Here is a 16,734-nt window from a genome sequence, read left to right as displayed (position 1 = left end):
CCTCCATCCCTTGTTAAAGGGTCTCTCTGCATCTTTCCTTCAGCTACTGGAAGGCCACAGTTGGATCAACCAAATCCTTCTCTTTTCCAGGCTGAACAATCCCAGCTCCTTCAGCCAGAGAGAGACCAGAGGCCACTGAGCAGTGGGACAGAGAGAGAACCAGAGTGGGGCCAGGGCAGAGCCCAGCAAGGCAGGGACAGACAGGGAATCCTCTTTAATTGTCTCACGCTTGTGATCTGACCATAACACAGGGAAGGCATCTGACATTTTAGAGAACTTGCTCGTTTCAGCCTTTAATTTAAAATATCTAAACTTGAAATCTCCGGAAAGTCTCGTGAAGAGTTTCTACCCTACAGATCTGCTCTTCAAGGACCGTTCAACAGGTGCTTAAGGAATCCCAGAGTTGTGCTGCTAATCTGGAGAGCCATCACTGAAGGAATTGTGGTGCAAATGCTCAGTGGATGGTGAGTCTCCTTCCTTTGTGTGGTGCTCCGGGAAACGCAGGTCCTGCAGCTCTGATGGGATTAGTTCTGCCAGTGCTGATCCCTTCACTTGCTCCTGCCTTCACCTGGTGCACGTGGAGCAGCTCCTGCTTTTGGAAATGGGTTTTTAACAGGAATGTGCAGCTTTGCAGGTGCTTCCACACAGATATTCCCAACTCCTGGCCATGACTGAACAGAAAGCTGGGATGCTGGGATCAGGAGTGGCTGGAGGTGCATTGCCTGCCCAGTGAGTCAGGAATGCCCCAGTGCTACCAGACACCCTTGACCAGCTCCAGCTGTGACTTGGCTGGGAAACTTTATCCCTCTGTTCCCTGCACAGGGATTGTTGGGAAATAGCCACAGTTCTTGACATTGTTTTCAAGTGCAAATGGTCATTTGAACAACATGGGCTTATTTATGTGTTCATGTTTTTTCACAAGTGTGATAGACTTGAAATCTGGTCCTGGAGCATGGAAGGTTTGAGGCTTTGGATGCTGTGGTGGTGGAACCAGCAATGTCCTTCACAAACAGGGCACTCCCTGCCTGACTCCAAAGTCCTGCAAACTTAGAGAGTTTCTCAGGATCCAACATCTGATTTACAGTTGGGGGATTACAGTGTATATTCATTCTAGAATTCTCCTATTCTGAAGATTGCAGAATACGTGGTGAATGTTTAAGTTTTCTTACTAGGCAGAATCTAAAACATTGAAATCAATAAGGGGAAAGGTCTGGATCATTCGAAACTCCAAATAATCTCTTGGGAGTGATGGGCTGATTCTGAATTGCTGGTAAGTTTCTTGGGCAATAACACAACAAATCCATTTTGGCTTTCCCTTTGCACCGAAGCTGTAAGTAAATGCTACAGGCAGACTCCAGAAGATGGAGGTAAGCCCTGCTGGGTGGAATTCCAGAATTCCCAGTGTTTGATTCCCAGCTTTTTCCTTCCAGCACGGCTGCCCCCATCACAGTCCCTGGGAGCCCTCTCAGGTGCCACTTGCTCTGAAGGAGCTGCCACATTCCAGGCTGGTGCAGGAGGTGGATGGACCCAATCTCCCCCGGGTTTAGAGGCTGAGCTGATCTCCAGGAGGGCTCTGGGCTGTCAGGTTGTTGTGGGACACTTCCTGCTCTGTCCTGACCCTCCAGCTGCTGCTCCCAAAACGCTCAGTGCAGCTCCAGGGAATCTGGGACGAGCCATCGCCTCGGAAAGGGGAGATGAGGAGAAAAGCTGCCATCCCTTCCTCTGTGTGAAATAAGCTGATTCAGTTTGTCAGAGTGAAAAACAGCCTGTGGGATAAGAATATCCTCACAGCTGTCTGTGCACTCAAAGGAACTGAAGGGGGTGAATCAGTGCTCTGAATACACCACTGAAAGTCTTCCTGCACCCCCGTGCTCTGATTGATGCTGTCAGATATCACCTGTTTTCATGGCACAGGAACTATAATTTCCTGACTTCTTGTAGGGCTTGTCAGAGAGACAATTTGATACTAAATGCTGGTTTGTTTGAATGCATCTCTCCCTAAGGGAAGCTGCCTCTGTCACTTTGTTTAGGGAGCGTGGGAGACCATGTTCTGTTAAGGTTCCTCCACAAAATTTGCTGGTCCAAAGTTCTCAGTCCTCCTGGTATACATAAAATATAGAGATGCATTAAGTCAGTGCTTGATTGCATTTTTCCTCCTGAAATTTAATTCGGTGAGTTATGAAAGCTGAGATTAAATCCTCTGAGCACAGCACTGGTCAAGGATGACTGTGAGGACACTTTTTTGGGTTTGTATTATTCTTAATGTTTAAAATGGATGCAGTTTTATTGCTGTCAGCTGTGGGATATTTTTTCATCCCAAAACTTGAGTTGCCTTGCTTTTCATGGGAGTGAAGAACATTGGTTTTAAATGGCAGTGATGGGGCAGATGCAGTGGACACACACTGTGTGCCTCAATAACTCAGACCAGATCTGAAATCCATGGAAGGAGAGAAATGCATTAAAAAAAAAAAAAAGCCAAAAAAATCTCTGCCAGCCTTGTCCAACCCAAGGCTTGAAAAGAATGTTTGCTTGGTGTAAATCACCATCTGACATCGCTGCTGACTCACAGAGCAGGATCAGTTTGCTCAGGGATTGTTCAGGCCTTGCTGTGCATTAAGTTGTCACTTTGGCCAAGTGTCACTTTGTAAGGCAATGCTTGTGGCTTTAAGCTGATGCCCAGTGCTGGGCTGGGTTGGGAGCACGTTCATGCCAAGTGTTTCTGAGTTTAAATGGGATTCCTGACATGTCTGAGGCACTCTCCTGGAAGCAGCAGCAGCAGCCCCCAGCTCTGCTGCAGTGGGCCAGCTGTGCACGGACAGATGTTGCTCTGTACACACTGGCAAAATCAGCTCAGTTCATCTCAAAATCCACTCAGTGGAAAGGGAATTTGCTCAGGCGTTGCTTTTGCAGGGGGTGTCTGTGGAGGAATGTGAGGGCAGAACAAAGCAGTGACTGCTTCCATTTTCTCTGCAGAGGAGCAATCCATGGAGACAGAGCCTGTGCTCTGCTCCTCTTCTGGCAGCATCCTGATGTCTCTGGGGAGGGAGGGAGAGAGGGAGGAGGGAATACTCAGTGCCATTACAGGGTGGCCTTGCTGCTGAGAATCCCAGAACCTTTTGGGTAGGAAAAGACCTCAGTGTCCATTGAGTCACAGCTGTGCCCCATCCCCACCTTGTCCCCAGCCCAGAGCACTGAGTGCCACCTCCAGGGATGGGCACTCCTGCAGCCAGGTGTGTTGGTGGTCACACTTTGGCCTGGGATCCCCTTGGATCTCAGAGGAGAAGAAATTGGGAGCTTTCTGTGCCTGGTCTTGGATTATCTACATTAATGCTCAATCTGGGGATGATCTAGTGATTTTTGCATTTTACACCCTGCATGAGCCAGGATTCTTTGAGCATCTGGAGGGTTATGGCAGATAGGGCTGAACTTCCTCAGCTGTGTGTTCTCTCAGCATCTAACTGCACATTCCCCTGAATAGGAGACCTTTAATCTTTAATATCATAGTCTCTGCAGCCTAAAACTTGGAAAAGTTTCCCTGTCTCTGATTTGGAAACAAATACCGAGAACTTGCACATTTAGTTCATTTTTCATGTGGAAAATGAAATCAGTGTAAGCAAAGTCCTCACCTGCCTTCTGCTTCATCCACTTGGCTACCAGCCTTTCCTGCGAATCAGGCTGTGCATTCTGGTGTAATCTCAGGGCTCATTTGGTCTCCTTGTTTTCCCCATAGTTTTATTTCCAATTGGCAATCTGTTGAAATGCTGTAACACAAAGTTCTGCTAAGCCAGGGGTTTTGATCTCCTTGACGTGGGTTTCGTTGTAAAGCCCATGGATCTTCTCAGTGATTTGGAAATCTCTCCAGGGGAGGCTCAGGCTTTTATGTAACACAGTTTATAGTCTGCTAAATATTTTTATGCACAGCATGAAGAGATGGGAGAACTGGCTTCTCCTTATGAGTGGTGTGGAGGAAGGGATCCCATGTGTGTGGTTTGTAAAGCAGTGGGACCTGGGCAGGTTCACTGCTGTGAAATGCAGGTGCTGTTCCATTTTCTCTCTCTGCTGCCCCATGACTGCTCACACAATTAACTGAGAGTCAGGCCAAATGTTGAAAGAGGTAAGAAGAAGCTGAAGGCAAATTCATTGCTTTGACTTAGCAGAAGTCATGACTTTGTTTTTATAATGATTCCTGGTTACACTAATAAATGGTCCCCAGTGCCTTTTGTGCAGTAACCACATACTAATGAAATCCCTCACTCCAGTGACTTATTAAATATTCTGTGAAAATGAAGGTGATACAATAATTGTTTGTGCTACTGCTGAGGGTATAATTAACAAGGTTTGAGTGTAGCTGTTGTCAGAATGAGCACACTTTTCCCTGGTCAGTGTCAGAGTCCTACCTCAGATGTATTCATCCTTTGCAGTTCATCAAGGTACGGTTACACTTAATGAGCAATGGCCTTGCCTGAGTTGTGTTGAATTTTAGGGTAAGTTTAGGTGAGATGTATGGAAGGAATTGTTCCCTGTGAGGGTGGGCAGGCCCTGGCACAGGGTGCCCAGGGAAGCTGTGGCTGCCCCTGGATCCCTGGCAGTGCCCAAGGCCAGGCTGGACAGGGCTTGGAGCAGCCTGGGACAGTGGAAGGTGTCCCTGCCATGGCAGGGCCAGAATGAGATGATCTTTAAAGGTCCCACCCAATCCATTCTGTGATTCCATGAATTCTGTGGAATCATGTGAGTACTTTCCACTGCAAAGGATGCTGAGAGAAACCCAAATTTCCCCCAGCAGCAGAAGGGTGGGTTTTGTCAGGGAATCTCTGACCATGCGTGCAGCAATGTCCCAATGGCTCCTTCCTTCCTTCTCCTTGGCACGAGCTGTAGGCACCAAAAGCTTCCTAATTTTAAAAGGACTGTCAGGGCTCCTGGATGATGACGCATCCTTGGCCAAAGCAAAACTGAAACAATGGAATTCAGGAACCATGAGATGGAGGAGCTGCCCTTGCAGCACACAGCAAACACACAATGAGGTGCAGGCTGAAAGCTGGAATCTGGGCTATTTTTAACCAGACAGTTGCAGCTGTGGTGAAAAGCTGAGATGTTTGCTCAGGGTGATTAATACAGAGATAGTGGCCAGCTGGTAGTCAGTTCACACATGTGGAAAGGTGGGTGAAGAGCAGCGTGCAGCTAAAATAGCTGAACTTGACAGATCTGCAGAGAGATTTTAGGTGGCACTGATTTTTCTGCGTAGCAGCAGATCCTAAAAAGGATCTGAGCTGCATTTGCATTTGAGATCAAAGTGCTGGCAACGTGCTGTTGGGAAAAGTGGACAAAATGTGCCCCACGAGGTCTGTGTGTTTGCATTAGCAGGGTGGAAGCATTTCTGTGAGTACAGGTGCTGAGAAACCACTGCCTTGGCAGCCGTGGTGCCCTGAGGAGGCCGGAGGAAGGAAGCAGCTGCCAGCTGGCACAGGCAGCTCCTGCCCTGGCAGATACAGCAGCGAGTGTTCCTGCACAATGCCGAGACAGTCATGGAATGAACACGGGGCTCTTTGGGTTTGTGTGTGAGCATTCACTGGGGGGTTGTGGTGTGGGCAGCACTGCAGCTAAAGAAGGGATTTCTTTACCAGGGCTTTGGGATGGATGCACCTGGGGAAATCTGTACGCCAGGACCAATTTTTAATGAAGCTTTTGGTTTTAATATCCCAAACTGAACTCACTGGCTGCTGCCTCACTGGTACAGTTGGTTAGTGCAGGTTTTGACAGAGGAGGGAGTCTGGGTTTGTGGAGGAGTGGAATTGAGAATTGTAGAATTACAGAATATCCAGAGTGGAAAGGACCCACAGGGATCATTGATCCAGCTCCTGTCCCTGCACAGCCCCAGAATCCCACCCCGGGCATCCCTGGCAGTGCTGTCCAAGCCCTCCTGGAGCTCTGGCAGCCTCGGGCCGTGCCCATTCCCTGGGGAGCCTGGGCAGTGCCAGCACCCTCTGGGGGAAGAACCTGTCCCGAATATAGGAGGTCACAGTTGATCTCAAGGCTCCTGACCCAGTGGTTGTGTCACCTAAACCTCCTTTTCAGCCCACACCCTTTGGAGCCTGTAGGAGATGCCCTTTTATAACTGGGTAACAACGAATTACTCTGTCAGGCCGTGCCTCTGCGAGTTGTTTTTCCTCGCTGGCGGCTGCATACGCGGCATGCCTTTAGCGGGCAGTGTGTACAAGGGCCGGCGACCCAGGGACGCTGGGCAGGCCGCGCTCGCTGCCGGCCGGAGCGGCGGCTCCGGGCAGCGCCGGTTCCGCGGGAGCGGCCGCCACCTGGCGGGGCCCGCCCGCACTGCGCCGGCCGGGCCCGGCGCGGGAACCGCTGAGGGGGGAACAGCTCCGGCATCAGCGAGTCCAGCCTGTGCCACATCCCCACCTTGTCCCCAGCCCACAGCACTGAGTGCCACCTCCAGGGATGGGCTCTCCAACCCTCCCTGGGCAGTGCCAGTGCCTGAGCACCCTTTCCATGGAGAAATTCCTGCTGATATCCACCCTGAGCCTGCCCTGAGCACCCTTTCCATGGGGAAATTCCTGCTGGTGTCCACCCTGAGCCTGCCTTGGTGCAGTCTGAGGCCGTTCCCTCTCATCCTGGATGCCCACCTGGCTGTCCCCTCCTGTCAGGGAGTTGTACAGAGCCAGAACTTCCCCCCTGAGCCTCCCTTTCCCAGCTCCTCCAGCTCCGTTCCCTTCTCTGAACACACACAGGGACCCTCAGACTCTTCAAAGCCTGGGGAATGGCCACGGTTTGCTTTGCATCCATTCCCGAGGGCAACGCCATTCATGCTGCCAGTGCTGCTGAAACAATTAGGAAAAATAGGTGTTTTCATAGAATTTTTTATTTCTAATTTGCAAACTGAACTCTGGGAAGTAATCTGGAGCAGTATTTTAGTGACAAAGAAAACATCAGTGGGACTTGACGTAAATTCTTCCCTGTGAGGTCCTGGCACAGGGTGTCCAGAGAAGCTGTGGCTGCCCCATCCCTGGAAGAGTTCAAGGCCAGGTTGGATGGGGCTTGGAGCAACCTGGGACAGTGGAAGGTGTCCCTGCTCATGGCAGGGAGTGGAACTTGATGGTGTTTAAGGTTTCTTCCAACACAAACCATTCCATGATTCTATGACTTGAGTTCTTCAGTGGTTTGAGAATGCCAGTTGTCACCATCCACCACCAAACAAACCCATGGCTGCAATGGGACACCAAGCACCTGCATGGGCTGGACAGACCCGCCAGGCATCCTGTCAGCGTCACACATCTGTTGCTGCCTGAAGGACAAAAAGGTATTTGATGTTTCATTATTGTTCTGCACGTGGCTAGAGTGGGTACACTGCTTGGAGAGGAAATCCCTGTATCAATGCAGGTACTGCAGCAGCACCCACACCAAAGGGATGCCAGGGTTCCCCCGCTGTAGAGACAATCAAGACATCAAACAACCTTCAGCCCAGAGTCCCCTTACCACTGGTACAAACAGATCAATAACTTGCATGAAATATATCAATACGTGGCTTCAGGCAGCAGCAATGTGTGCTAAACTCTAGCACTGGACCCAGGGACAGGGGGACACGCAGCCCCTCAGTCCCCGGCTCCACTCGCCGACCCCCGGCTCCCCTCAGTCCCCGGCTCCTCTCACCAGCCCCTCGCTGCCCACTCAGTCCCGGCTGGTCTCACAGCCCTGGGCTCCTTTCACTGAGCTATCCCCAGTTCCCCTCACAGACCCCCAGCCCGACTCCTCTCAGTCCCCCATTCCCCTCATTGACCCCTGAATTCCCCTCACCGACCCCTCAGCCCCGGCTCCCCTCACCGCCCCTCTGTCCCCCGCTCCCCTCGCCGCCCCCTCAGCTGCGGCTCCTCTCAGCCCCCGGTTCCCCTCACTTAGCCTCAGTCCCCGGTTCCCCTCAGCCCCCGCTCCCCTCACCGACCCTCGTCTCTCCTCACTAAGCCTCAATTCCCGGTTACCCTCAAAGCCCCCAGCCCCTGTTCCCCTCATGCCCGCGGCCCCGGCTCGGATGGAGCGCGGCCGCCGCGCCCGCCCGCCCGTGCCGCTGGTGTACGTGAACAGCTTCGGCTCGCACCGCTGCGGCACCGTGATCCGCCTGGGCCGGGGCTGGCGGCAGAACCCCGGGCAGAGCCCCCCGGGCCGGGCCGGGGCCCCGAGGGCCGCCCCGGAGCCGCGGGCCTGGCGCAGTCCCCGGCCGGGCGGCAGCGGGAGGCGAGCGGGGAGCGGCGGCGAGGCGAGAGCCGGCAGCCGCACCAGCAGAGGTACGTGAGACCCCGGGACAGCCCCCTTGCGTCGGGCTCTCTGAGGGCTGGAGGTGGCTCAAGTGTCGTCTTGATTATACCAGGAATAGCGGGAACAGCAAGACCCGGGTGGGGCGGTGATTCTTCCCCTGTTCTGGGCACTGGCGAGGTCACACCTCGATTGCCGTGTCCAGTTCTGGGAAAGAGAGGGAATTAAAAGCTCCCAAAAGCCTGTTGTCTAATGGGTGGGTGCTGTGTAGTTTTGCAATCTGTTTTGTGGCGTTTGAGAGACGCTCACTTGCCCCATGGTTATAATGGAGTAAAGAAGAAGGGAACAAGCTGCAGGATGTAAAGTCACCTGTAAGATGACCAGCAATAAGGATCTCTGTGGAATCATAGAGTGGTTTGGGTTGGGAGGGACCTTAAAGACCATCCAGTTCCACCCCCTTCCTAGGGACACCTTCCACCAGACCAGGCTGTCCAGAGCTCCATCCAACCTGTCTTGGGCACTTCCACAGCTTCTCTGGACAACCTGTGCCAGTGATCAACATCTTCCTTAGGAACATATTGTAAATACTCAAAAAATGCTTTCTAAACTCTTTCCAGGTGACCCTCAAGAGGCTAAGGCTGACACCTTTGACTTTCCCATCCCTTCAAGAAACGTTGATAAAGCCATTAAACGAAAGAAGAAAAAGGTATAAAGTGTGGCAGCTCAATTAGCTGCCTTGGCATTTGAGAAAGCTGCTTGTTCTCTGTGTGTGAGAGCATGAGGGAGATTAAAAGATGGAATTGGTAGCCTGTTACCGAAAACCTTACTTACAGAAAAGAAAAAATGGTATTATCTTCCCTCTCTGGAGGCTTTAAAATTCTGGCTCTTATTCAATAAAGCACTTAAGTGTGTGCTTACCTTGAAAAATGAGAGTATGCTGTTGACTTAAAAAGCCTGTACTGAAATGCTTTGCTGGATTGGGGCCAGGGTGCAGCACACCTTGGGGTGAAACCCAGCAGGAAAAAGCTCTGCAGCTCCTCTTCCTCTCATGTTTAAACAAAGAAATCCCACGGGTTACAAATAAGCGAAGGCAGGAACCCGAGCTATTAACGCCATCCTTGGAGCAATGCAGAATTACTTTCTGCTTCACAAATGTGTTTCTGTTCCTGTTCAGTAGTTCGACAAATGCTTGAAATTTTAAGAGGAACATTTGTTAAGCAGTAACTCATTATGAGATCCTGTTATGTGTGAAGTACAAGTAATCAGCTGGACTAGAACAGAGCCATGTCGTAGATACTTGATTTAAAAACAGCAAAATGCTACCAACTGCAGAGGAGCAGCTAATAACATCCTGGAATATGGCTCTCCTGGTGCATTGAGTAGTCTTCAAAAACATGAGGAATATATAGAATGTTTTAGCAATAAATGTCCTCAAGAAGGGAATTATCTTTAGATTTAAACAAGTTTCTCAGATGAGGTCCAGCAGAAGCCCAAACATCAGTGTGTCAACAGCCATTTCTGTTTGTTAGGCCACCTCTGCCTGAATGCTTTTGTCCACAATTCCAATTTAATCTTTCCAATGCACAAGTTTGAAACGTGCCCACTACGGACAGAGCTTTATGCCTCTAAAATAGAGGTTTTCAGCATCTATAAAACAAATTAATGTGGATTTGATATGAGATAGGCAAGAGCATTGCTATTCTGGAATCTCAGTTTGGGCCTCAGATGCTGCTGCTGAGGGACCACACGGGAAACTTTTTGCTCCTGGAAAACTACACAATCTTTTTTTGTCCCTCATTTTGGATGACTTTGAAAAAGCTTAATGGCTCTACACACGTTTTCATGAGCTTTGCTTATCTAGAAGGGCACTTCTCAAGTCCTGGATAAACACAAGAGTTCTAGGCAAGAAAGGAGGTGGAGATCTCATGTGAAAAATCATGGAGAAATTTATGTTTCTGACTTTTAAATAGAGGTGATTCTTCCAAATATCCCACATCCCTTTTTCTCTTCTTTCGCAGTCCTCAACAGAAAAATCCAGCTGGACTTCACAGTCATTGTGGGGAGTTCAAAGTTCTGCCCTAGAGATGTTTTAATGCAAACTTTTTATATGCTTCACATTTTATCTTTCAGTCCAAAGTCTGGCACAAGGTCTGGAAAGTGATTTCAAAAATGCTTGAGGAAAATGAAAGGTTCAGAAGTCGACTGTTGACCTGCAGCCAGTTTGATGGAGAAGGTAGGAAATGAACTGCTAATGTTTTATTTTACTAGAGAAAACAAAATGTTAATACAAGTGAAGATCCCAACATTTAAGGTCCCTTCAGCTGGTTTTTTTTGGTAGTAGGTTTTACAACTCACAGATGGAATTCATTCCATACTTTAGGGACTTCCAGCTTTTTTGGAAAAAACCCTTTTGTTTCATGGAGGGTCTTGTATGTGTTAATTTGGAGGAAGGATGGTGGAAGTGTTTGCTGCAGCCTGACATTAAAGATATGCACATCAAACATCTGCAAGTTTTTCTGAACATGTGAAATACGTAATTAAACTTATTCACAGATGGGTCCAAGGCAGTAGTTGTATGAATAATAATTTATTTTTTCACGTAGGAAAATAGTGGTTGATTTCATACATACAATAAATAAATTAGATACTCCCCAAAGGTTGCTGTAACACAATTTAACAAAACCATGGAACATGTTCTCACTCTGTGCCCTGAATGCAGCTCTTTCATTACTGGAAAATGACTTGGGAATTAAAACTGGTGCTCTGCATTCAGCCAATTTCAATTAGAGGCATTGTAGCTGCTGCACAATTTAAGATAATACAGTGTATGCTTACAAATGGAATTGGAATTTCTGGCTTCACAGTTGGATGAATTATTAGGAAAAAGAATATACTAATCCATGAAGAGCTACCAGGAAAGTTTCAAATGCCACTTTCAGCCACAGCACTTTTTCTTCCCTTGCATTGGTGCTGATAGAAATTTTCCACATGGGGGCATGTTGGGGTGAATCCCAAAATGTAGGACCATTCCAGGCAGTGTCTGATTTGGTAAATGTTGGATTAGATTTCCACACACATGACAAGAAAATACACCCTCAGAAATCTTCTTCATGAGAACAAAGAGGTGCAGTTCTGGTTCAGAACAGAAATCTCTACCCCAGTGGATGTTATTGAATAGGAGAAATTCCACTAAAATATGCTTCAACAACTTCTTCTGCAATTGTTGTGCAAATATTCTGCATTGTGTGCAAAAACACTTCTTCTGTTGGCTTTAAACCCAATTCCTGATTAATTCTGGAATTACAACACAATATTAATTATTCATCATGTGCTATTCATATTCAAGGTTCCATTGGCCTCTGTCATATTTCTGTGCTAAGAAGTTCCAATGTAATAAACCTCTCCTCCCATGGAAGCTGTTCCACAGCTGAGATCATTGCAGAAGTGTGTGTGCAAAGCTATTCATGTATATGTTGGACACATATCTATGTGTAAGACACACACATCCATGGACATGCAAGACAGTGAATTTAAAAAAAATCTTCCTGGATTTGTCTGTTTGATTTCAAGAAAAAGAAGAACAAGTGTCAAGAAAAACGGAGGAGAAATCTTTACTAGGTTATTAGATTTCAAGTTATTGTAAGAAAAAACCCTCAAATTCTGCTTATATATGATTTCCTGGCTGGATTTGCCATCTTACCCTAATGGCTGCTTTTCTGTTTGTGATGGATCACCATGTGCTGTTTAACCTTGGATTTATGGACAGGGCCTGTCCCCTTTTCAGCCACTCATTTCTTTTAGAGAAAGAGCATTTTCTTTATATATAATTTCCAGTGACTTGAAAAACCTCACCAACCAACCAATCCTCCTCCTCCTCCCCTCTTACTCTATTCTTTGTTGTAATTTTACCCCCTTTCTCAGGAGCTTTAACTGAGAATCTCCTATTAAGTCCTATTTCAGTGAAAACCATCAATTCTAATACCTTCTTTCTAATTAGCAGATTTTACACAGCATCAAATCTAGGAGATAAGTCTGCTATTGATCTGAATTTTTCATTAATCAAGAAGCAAATGGAATAATTCTAGAAGCTATTTAGATAGGGATCAACAAGTCTGAATAAACTGGGTTCATTTTTATCTTCTTTTTTATTTTCCCTAGATTAATAAATCTAGAAAATTAATGCTGCATTTTATTGCCTCTATAAATAGGGTTTTTTTGAGAGAACAAAAGTCTACTTGAATTTTAATGCTACCTATTTACTCCTTGGAATGTTGCAATTAAGATTAGATTCCATGTGACTGCAAATGATGATTTTCCTGCACCTGATGTTCTCCTGCAGGCTCTGACAGCATCCAGAGGTCACAGAATGGGGCATACCTGGACAGGGTATGTAGACAGTCTATTAAAGGCCAAAAAACCCCCTAAAATATTAAATTAATAATACTAAAAACATGCACTGATCTTGTTTAATGTTACTCTAATAAGTGCCAGCTATATTCTAAAGTATTACTGACATTGAGCTCAAATATTTTCAAGATTTCAGATTCAGGGCCAGAGCAGCTCCATCCTCTCAGGGATCTTCTGTGCTTTGCCAGGGCAAGGGGAGGTTTTTTGCCTTCTTCTCGAGCTAAATCCTTCCCTGGTGCTCTAAAGTACAATCTGAAGAATCTGAACAGTCTTTATTTGCCCCACTTGATATAGAGACTTTTTTTAAATATTAATGGGAATGTACCAACTTGCTTTTATCACTTTTTTCCCTCTAGGATGAGTCCATCTTTGGCTGGGTGTAGCAAGAAAATAAAGGAAGATTCAGCCCAAAAGAAATATAAACAAAGTGAAAGCTTTTATTTTGATCTAGTTCTTCCTGGAGTCAGTGCAAGACTGCAAAGTGACTTGAGGGAGCACAGGTTCTCTGTTGTTTGCTTGGTATTTGTGCTTCTGCTGTTTAAGAGGTTTGTTTTTACAGTGGCTTAAACAGCTCTGTTGCAAGATATTTATCTCAAGCCATTAAGTCTAGTGTTTCACTGAGCTATTAGTTTTAGAAAGCTTTTTAATGAGCATAATATTGTGACAGTTTTCTTGCAAAAGAATAGATACACATTTACTGTTGTCTCAGTATTTATATCTTTTATTTTTGTAGCTTGTCAGAATAATAAACACAAATTCAGTAAGGCAGAACTCCACACAAAACATAAACCCCACTTTCCTTTTTTCCTGGTTTGCATAAATTTGACTTTATGATATTAAAATATTACACAATAACCCTCTCTGTTCTTTCATCCATTTATACATGAATCTCAGCAAGTATTTGGAATATGAAACCAGGTGAATGTTTTCTCTCTCTGTTCATCCTGAGGCACATAATGGTACCATTACAATCAGGAGGTGTTGTTTATCTACCTGACTTCAATAACACAATATAATTTTCTTCTGTTCTGCAGCTTAATGCTTGAACCCTTGATTGACTGTTAAAGCCTTTTAAGCCAGCAAATTGTGTAAATGGAACATGAAAACTGCATAAAAATAGTTATGTATATGGGGTTCATCTGAGGAGTAAAACATTCACCTGTCACAATGAGACCTCCTTGCTTTCAATAAAAGGATTGTTTTCTCCTGCCATAATGTCTTGGTGTTTGCAGATATAATGACTGCAGTGTCAGAGTGTTGAGCTTTAATAACATGCTGGTGATGGTGTCATTAGGCAGCAAAGCACTTGGAAAGGTTTCATCTCTGTTTTCTTCATGGTAAAGCTGCAAGTGTGGAACTGGAATGCACCTTTTCAGGGACAGCTGCAGGTTCAAGGTTTTCTTCTGGTTTGTGGTTGGGTAATATTTGGATTTTACTTAAAATAGTTGACATTTCAGCTTGGAAAAGGAAATGAGAAAGCAAAGTATTCAATCAAGATGTGATCATTTTTCTGGCAGAACAAAAATGTCATAGTTCTTTGGTATTTTCAAAACACATGTTTAGAGTCACACGTGGGATTTTGGGATGGTGGGGGGGTGGGTTGAGGGTTTTTTTACTAAATGAGATGATCTCCGTGTCCCCACAGTTCCATCAATGAAATATTTGCACTGGGAATATTTAATTTATAATCCTGGTTTGTAAATTGTAGAGTTGTTGCTCTAACTTTTCTTTTCTTGTAAGTTGCAGCTGCAGTTGGTGCTTTACTGGCACAGACTTCAGGGGCCCTGGAAACACTTTTCTTCCAGATGCATAATTGCTACTTTAACAGGATAGATGAGGTGCATTAACCTAAATCTCTGCCTGAAGTTTAGCCAACACATTAAGATTCTTTGGATAAATACAGACCTCTGTCTGTGGGGCTGTTTTAAAAGAAATTATAAAAGATAAGTATGGCCTTAAATCATCCCTATATACCTCCTTCAGTCTAAAGGCTCTGTGTGGTGATGATGAGATAATTAATTGGTTGGGATCTACTAATCCAGACTTTCATTTGGCAGTACTTTGAAAGGCACTTAAATTTTTCAAATCACTTTGAGCCAGAACAGCTGTTGCACTGGGGAAAAACTGCTGATTCAGGTTCAATTTTTGACTTTTTGGGTAAAGAAGACTGGCTTTCTGCTGTAGTGACCAGATTTCAAAGGTACAGTTGGGAACAAAGGTCATCAGAGCAGTTAAAGTGCTGGAAAAGGGGCCTGGAGAAGAACCCTGCAAACCAGATCACCACCCCAATCCACTCAGACCTCTGTGCATTCCTTTTTAATTTGTGTGATCATTTAAGTGTAAAATGCAAAAGAAATGTAATTGCAGTGGTGCATTAAAATATCTCCAAGTAAGTAATGTGCTCAACAAGGAGAAAAAGGGTTGGATAAACCTGAAAAAAATTCATTGAAACCCTCTTTGTTAAAAGGGGTGAGAAGTAAATAAAGGACCTTCAGGGCACTGGATCACAGAGTAGAGATTCAGAAAAGAACTGATTCTTCTCTGAAGACCTTAATCGACCTTAATCTTCACTGAGAGCCAAGAGCAAGTGTCACACTGTCCTGCTGTGGCTCCTGGGCAGCACTGCTTCTCCTCACATTCTTCAAAATGCAGATCAGTTACCTGAAGTTTTTAATAACAAATCTCCCTTGGAGTGTGAACTGAAGCAGATGTGCAAATACAGAGGTCACACTTTGTCTTTGCTTTGCCCTGCTCTCAGTGCATAATTTACCTTCCTATACAGAACACAAACTCCAGCTTATTCTCAAAGTTTGACATTTCTTCATCTCAACTCTGTGAACAGTTGCCAGGAGATCTGAGGAGGCTCCTTGTGATACTGAGCTGGAAGGGAACAGCCAGGTCACACAGAGCAGCCAAAGGCATTGCTGCTGAATTTCTGTTTTTTGTAAATAATGGTGTCAGACACTTACCTCATGATCCAAAAGCTGGTCTGGACAAGCTCTTTTCCCTGTGTGTCATAAATACAAAAGACTTTGGATGAAGGTAAGAGTGGAGAGTAAAGCCTTTGGGGTTTGTATCACTGTTCCATGCTAGCTGGAGATTAATTGGTCCAAGTTCAGCTGGAAATAGCACACCCTGACATGTTTTGGTTGAAGTTATCCCATTTGAGGAGTTCTTGCCTGGTTCCTGGAGCAGCTCAACCCAGGCAACTCTGCCTTGGAGCTCTCTGTCCAGGGCCTGGGGGCTCCAAACTCCAGCTGGTGGCTCTGGGCTGCCCCTTCCAAAGGCTGTGAAGCTGAAAGCTGGCACGTTCTGGGAGCCTGAGCTCCACAGTGATTTCCATGGCTGGAAGCACTGGGAGCTTGGCTGAGGTCAGACTGCTGGAGCTCCTGCACTCCCTGCTGTGGGGCTGTGGCTCTGGGCAGCCTTGCCAGGGTGTCCTCAGCACCCTCTGCACAGGAGCCAGGGAGCTTTGGGAGCTCCCTCAGACGATGTCACTGATCAGCTGCAGCCTTGGGAACTTGGGAATGGTGTTTTGGTGTTTCTGAAGTGACCCTTCTGGGAATTCTCAGTTTGTGGGCATTTTCAAAAGGGTTTGTTTCCTGCTTGATTTGGCCCAAAGCCACCAGTTGAGATAAAACCTCATTTCCTGCAGGCTGGAGGCTTGGCTTGCCCAGCAGCTCCTCTGCTCATGCCCCATCTTCTCTGGAGCTGGGATGGATCAAATTCCTGAGTCCCACCAACTGAGGCTCTGCTGAGAGTCCCATGGCCTCTGAGGTTATCATAACTAGGCCATTACAACATAATCAATCACCAAGGTTAATAATATTTCACTGCTGATTCCTTCCATGAAAAGATTTCAGCTCTGAAGCAAAACTCGAGAGCAGGATGTGGAGTTTCCAACATGGTTTGATTTTGGGAAAGTAGAAGGTGACCTTTATCTTCACTGAACATTTACATCCAGTAAATGTCTTTGTCTTTAGGGCCCTCCCTGGTAGTCAATGTTCATGTTTTAACTTCAAAGCTCCTAATACAATTTTGCATGGACTCTGACTAAGGAATAGCCTTCAG

The 16,734-nt window shown here is 46.3% G+C and overlaps 1 protein-coding gene across 1 annotated transcript; it reads left to right on the top strand.

Annotated features, from left to right (window-relative positions):
• Positions 1-8,014: 8,014 nt before the first annotated feature.
• On the top strand, positions 8,015-13,872 carry C15H5orf47 (chromosome 15 C5orf47 homolog). Its single transcript, XM_036391802.2, has 5 exons — positions 8,015-8,288; positions 8,874-8,962; positions 10,387-10,489; positions 12,596-12,642; positions 13,020-13,872. The coding sequence occupies exons 1-5, from the start codon at positions 8,015-8,017 to the stop codon at positions 13,044-13,046; spliced, it is 540 nt and encodes a 179-aa protein (XP_036247695.1). The 3' UTR covers positions 13,047-13,872.
• The last annotated feature ends 2,862 nt before the right edge of the window (positions 13,873-16,734 follow it).

The sequence above is a fragment of the Molothrus ater genome, chromosome 15 (genome assembly GCF_012460135.2).
Source record: "Molothrus ater isolate BHLD 08-10-18 breed brown headed cowbird chromosome 15, BPBGC_Mater_1.1, whole genome shotgun sequence".
NCBI classification, from domain to species: Eukaryota; Metazoa; Chordata; class Aves; order Passeriformes; family Icteridae; genus Molothrus; species Molothrus ater.
Note: the sequence above shows the minus strand (reverse complement) of the source record. Positions and strands in the feature narration are given on the sequence as shown.